This window comes from Cephus cinctus, unplaced genomic scaffold, assembly GCF_000341935.2.
Source record: "Cephus cinctus unplaced genomic scaffold, Ccin1 Ccin1_scaffold2404, whole genome shotgun sequence".
Lineage (NCBI taxonomy): Eukaryota > Metazoa > Arthropoda > Insecta > Hymenoptera > Cephidae > Cephus > Cephus cinctus.
Window position 1 is genome coordinate 1 of NW_014334244.1, and position 5,801 is coordinate 5,801.

At 35.1% G+C, this 5,801-nt stretch overlaps 1 protein-coding gene and 1 non-coding gene across 2 annotated transcripts; both read right to left on the reverse strand.

Annotated features, from left to right (window-relative positions):
* Nucleotides 1-76: 76 nt before the first annotated feature.
* LOC107274132 (histone H3) lies at nucleotides 77-1,555 on the reverse strand. The gene has a single exon (XM_015752918.2). The coding sequence runs from the start codon at nucleotides 1,507-1,509 to the stop codon at nucleotides 1,099-1,101; it is 411 nt and encodes a 136-aa protein (XP_015608404.1). The 5' UTR covers nucleotides 1,510-1,555; the 3' UTR covers nucleotides 77-1,098.
* Nucleotides 1,556-3,650: 2,095 nt separating this feature from the next.
* Nucleotides 3,651-3,769, reverse strand: LOC112495329. The gene has a single exon (XR_003061726.1). It is a non-coding gene; the product is annotated as a 5S ribosomal RNA (ribosomal RNA).
* Nucleotides 3,770-5,801: the final 2,032 nt, after the last annotated feature.

A 5,801-nucleotide genomic window follows, 5' to 3' on the forward strand; every position in this document is an offset into this window, starting at 1 on the left:
ATTGGACCGATTCAGTGAATCGATCCCAAAACTCTAAGGATCGGACTTATTCACATTAAGGCAAATCACTATATAGTGAAAAGATGTTTATTAACGATATATTCCGTAATTGAACTACAGTTGCAGTTATTAGATTATAGCTAATTGCATCGATTCATTTCGACTGATGATAAAAATTAATCGATGTCATTGGCTGAAATTTAATAAGTGCAACCGGGGTTCAAATACGGAATATGCCTTAAGATGTATGTATGCTATTTTGTAACGCATCCTTATGTTATTCAGGTGGCATTATTAACCATTCTAACGGTAATAATAACAGAGATCAAAGATTGTGTTGTCTGTTTTTTTTAACTTTGAAGAAAAAAGGGAAGCTGGAAATAATGTTTCTTATTTTTCCATTTCAATTATGCTATAATTATGTACTCTAAAATCGACTACAGAATCGATTAATGGGAAATCGACCTCTTAGTGCCCAATTTAATTGTCAATCGATGCTGTTACATTTGATTCGAATCGATTTTTTTCAGGAAGAATCGATATCCCTAGTTCAGACTTCGAGAAAAACATTACGATTAGAAAAAGACCAGTTAAGGGTAACGCATGCAGTGAAGAATATTACGTCAAAGAATATGATTGACCACCATAGGCTCCAGAACTAAGAATGTTTAGTTTCTCAACGTAAAACCGTTACTAAAGTAGAAAAAGAACATGACAATCACTTATCAGTGAATAAACCTTAAAATCCCTAAATTAAAGAAAATAAACGTTTCTACTATTAAATAAGTTCTCTTGCCACAGTTATCAAAACTAGGGAAAGTATTCAAATTGTGCATTTTGGAGTGCAGGTTAGTCGCTCTAAAATATTGATTTGCGTGGAATCAATCAGCTCTCAGAAATGTTAATACTGTAAAAACATTGCTTACTACAGAAAGAAAATATTAAATAAGGTGTATGCCGACTAAAGTGTATGTAAGTGGGCATACTTGGATTGAATTTAGAAACTTCTTTTAGAGTATAAACGTATGTGCATATTCCTCGAAATAAGAAAATGTTGGTCCTGAAAAGGACCGGTTTTATTTTATAAGCCTTCGGTATTTAGGCACGTTCTCCACGAATACGCCGAGCCAACTGGATGTCCTTTGGCATGATGGTGACACGCTTGGCGTGGATGGCACACAAGTTGGTGTCTTCGAAGAGGCCGACGAGATAAGCCTCGCTAGCTTCTTGAAGTGCCATCACGGCTGAACTCTGGAAGCGAAGGTCCGTCTTGAAGTCCTGAGCGATCTCGCGAACCAATCGCTGGAAGGGCAGTTTGCGAATGAGCAGCTCCGTGCTCTTCTGATAGCGACGAATCTCACGCAGAGCGACGGTTCCTGGTCTGTAGCGATGAGGCTTCTTAACTCCTCCGGTAGCTGGTGCACTTTTACGTGCAGCTTTCGTAGCCAATTGCTTCCGAGGAGCCTTTCCTCCAGTTGACTTGCGAGCAGTCTGTTTCGTACGAGCCATGTTCAGCTAATATGTCTTTCACTGTGAGCGTCGATAAAACTTTACACCATAAAATTCAAATGCGGTATGACAGCGTCAACTTTGGTCACTGACTTATAGACTCGACTGATTGTTGAGCTCGACGCTCATTGGCCAGTCGGTAAGTGGTGGGGATACGCATAGGAGAGAGGATAAATACCCCTTGAATCTTAGCTATTGCATCAGTTCTACGGAATATTTCTTAAAGAGGGTTTGGATTGAATTTCGTTGGTGAAAATGACTGGCCGTGGTAAGGGAGGAAAAGGTTTGGGAAAGGGAGGAGCGAAGCGTCACAGGAAAGTTCTTCGTGACAATAGTATGCACTAATTAATTTTAATTCCTCACCTCTTTCACAAATTTAAGATTTAGATTATATTATGGCTTCCGTTCGAATAATAATACACCTAATATCTATTCCGTATAATTATTCTTGCAACAGTGTTTTTTAATGACCTCCATGTTTTATATGTTCGTCTGTTAAACACGAAGGTTTGGTCTAAAATTGGGATAGTCGTTAAAGTTCATCTTCGTTTCTTACACTACTCTTTAAAAACATGTGTGTGATATTAATATAAATAAAATACTGAACTAGCTTCCAAATTCTGGTAGCTTCTATGAGAGAGTTCGATTTATGAGCTTCAAAATATTTGGTTCTAGGATATTCCGATTATCTTGTATTTCAATGAATTAAATGTCCACTAAACAGTAAGAAGTTGAAAATGAAAAACTATCGTGTGGTGGAGGTGGTTGTCAATCGCATCAGGTCCAGACAGGGTTCACCCATAATCAGTAATATGTATTATAGATTCATCGAACGTGGTTGACGCTATACTAGGATGAGTGAAGAAAAGATGTGAAAGATTTTTGTTCGAATTTTAAACCTGTTCAATTTCTTAGTGGGAATAATCAATTGTATTTAAAGGATCATTTTGGTGCAACTCGCAAGTTAAGATGGTCTTTTGAATATTAAATTAACGTAGTTTAAGCATACTTTAGAAATAATTTAACACTAATATAGAAATATTAATCAATGATGGCATCAATTACATTGTGATCATTAAAGTAAGATATAACTAAGCTGAATATCTATACAATGTTTTGTGTATCAACACAGATAATTGTCTAGTATAGATAAAGTTATGGGTATGTAAAAACATAAGCAAAGACGACCGGTAAGGTCTTCGTACTTATAGTCTTGTCCATCGCCCCGGAATATCATTAAAGTAAGATATAACTTAGAAATAATTTAACACTAATATAGAAATATTAATCAATGATGGCATCAATTACATTGTGATCATTAAAGTAAGATATAACTAAGCTGAATATCTATACAATGTTTTGTGTATCAACACAGATAATTGTCTAGTATAGATTAAGTTATGGGTATATAAAAACATAAGCAAAGACAACCGGCAAAGTCTTCGTACTTATAGTCCTGTCCATCGCCCCGGAATATTTTCCACACGCATAGGTCCCCACGATGTAGCCGAAAATCGCGAAATTCCTCGTTTATTTTAAGGATGCAATAGCATTGGATAATTTAACTAACTTCGCAAAGAGTGATTTCTACAAAAGAGTAAGGGACTTACAAAAAATAATGTTAAATCCGAAAAAACGGAGAATGACGGACATACAGGACACACAAGAAACAAATAATCTAAAATCAAAAGCAGTGTGACAAATGCGGAATGCCACAATCGTATTGAACCACTGAGTGAAAATGAAGGAGGTCCAATAGACATATAATGTAATGAAACAGAAACTGGTAATATTTCAAAAGATAATACCAAAATGTCAATTAAAGCCACCAGCATTAGCACTACATGATAAAATAGAGAAGCATGCAACTTTTCTAAAATTATTTTCGTATATTTATCCGTATATTTATGAATACATTTCAATCCTGCCTTTTGGGTCTTATTTAAAAGGATTTTAGACCTTTCATCTACCATGTAAGTAAAACGAAGGATAAAAATCATTATGGCACCACTTTCGCAATTAGTAACCCCCAAATTGGAAGAGTAATCGGACCCGGAATATTTCACATGTTTCAAATTATATCCCAGTTTTAAGTAACACCATTACTTGTGAAGTATAAATTTAAAAAAGTAAGAAAAGAGAGGCAAGGACACGCGGTGTTCCCAAGCGGTCACCCATCCAAGTACTGACCGCGCCCAATGTTGCTTAACTTCAGTGATCGGACGAGAACTGGTGTATTCAACGTGGTATGGACCTTGCCTGTAAATGTAGAAAAACAAATTGTATTTCATAGCATGCAGAATGACAAATAACTATATTCTTTAATATTATGGTTCATTACTATGATCATTAGCAACCAGGAAAAAAGAAGGCCGTGCGAACTGTTACACCGTTTCAACTTGTGATTTGACAACGATCATATTGTGTTATTCTTCTTTTGCTAATAGAATTCTTCTACGAAACTTTGATATAACACTGGTATTTTAATGTTTTATGTAAATAATTAATTTTTATATCACCTTGCATCGTTACTATAGGTATTAGTATCTGCATACCTTTCATCATGCTTGCATTAACTACTTTTTTATTCTGTTTCTCGGGTTCAGTTTTCAACTCCTCGTATCTGGATATCTTCATGAAGTCTTGACAACGTAAGTTTTCTTTTTCTCGTTCTTTCAAGTGAATGTCTGAAATTTTATTTTTTGTCCATTTTCCTATAAGCCTCAGACAATCATCTCGATTACTTACATGTACCTCTGTGTTTCCTTCCTGATATTTTCTATAAAAATTTTCTTTGACAACGTTCTTCAGTACATTTAGAAAAGTTGCATGCTTCTCTATTTTACAATGTAACGCTAATGCTGGTGATTTTTTGGACATATTTTAATATATTTTGAAATATGATCAGTTTCTGTTTCATTACATTTTATGTCTATTGGATCTCCTTCATTTTCACCCAGTGGTTCAATACGATTGTGGCATTCCACATTTGTCACACTGCTTTTGATTTTAGATTATTTGTTTCCTGTGTTAGATATGTCCGCCATTTTCCGTTTTTTAGAATTTAATATTACTTTTTGGAGGTCCCTTTCTCCTTTGTAGAAGTCATTCTTTGCATTAAGCATTAACCTAAGGCACTTGTTTTGAAATATTTCTAGAGGCTTAACTCTTTAATACCTGAATTACAAAAAATATTACAGTGAAATGAAATCAGTTCTATCAGGCTTCTACCAGTAGTACTCTGCAATCTTGGCGGCAGCACTTGTGGCTTCATCGCAATCAAACTTTGTTTGAATCCTTTCGGATCCGCTTAAATGTTTCAAAACGCACAAAAAAGTTCTTACGATGGAAATTAATAGAACTTTGAAAAATAGTCTTGTCCATCGCCCCGGAATATCTTCCACACGTATAAGTCCCGACGATGTAGCCGAAAATCGACAAATTTCTCGTTTATTTTCAAGATGCAATAGTGTTGGATAATTTAACTAACTTCGCAAAGAATGATTTCTACAGAGGAGTAAGGGACTTCCAAAAAGTAATATTAAATTCAAAAAAACGGAGAATGACGGACATATCTAACACAGGAAAGAAATAATTTAAAATCAAAAGCAGGTTGACAAATGTGGAATGCCACAATCGTATTGAACCACTGGGTGAAAATGAAGGAGATCCAATAGACATAAAATGTAATGAAACAGAAGCATGCAATTTTTCTAAATGTACTAAAAAACGTTGTCAAGGAAAATTTCTATAGGAAAATGGACAAAAAATTCAATTTCAGACATTCACTTGAAAAAACGAGAAAAAGAAAACTTACGCTGTCAAGACTTGATGAAGATATCCGGATACGAGAAGTCAAATACAGAACTCGAAGACAGAATATAAAAGTAATTAATGCAAGCATGATGAAAGGTATGCGGATACTAATACTAATAGTAACGATGTAAGGTGATATAAAATTAATTATTTAAATAAAACATTGAAATACCTGTGTTATATCGAATTTTCATGGAAGAATTCTATTAGCAAAAGAAGAATAACACAATATGATCGTTGTCAAATCACAAGTTGAAACGGTGTAACAGTTCGCACGGCCTTCTTTTTTCCTGGTTGCTAATGATCATAGTAATGAACCATAATATTAAAGAATATAGTTATTTGTCATTCTGCATGCGATGAAATGCAATTTGTTTTTCTAAACTTACCGGCAAGGTCCATACCACGTTGAATACACCAGTTCTCGTCCCCAGTCTCGTGCGGACCGTAGTAAGGAGCGGATGTGCTCAGTGCGG

Excerpts from the sequence above, each read along its gene's own strand:
- LOC107274132 (XM_015752918.2), bottom strand. The coding sequence starts at position 1,509 with ATGGCTCGTACGAAACAGACTGCTCGCAAGTCAACTGGAGGAAAGGCT.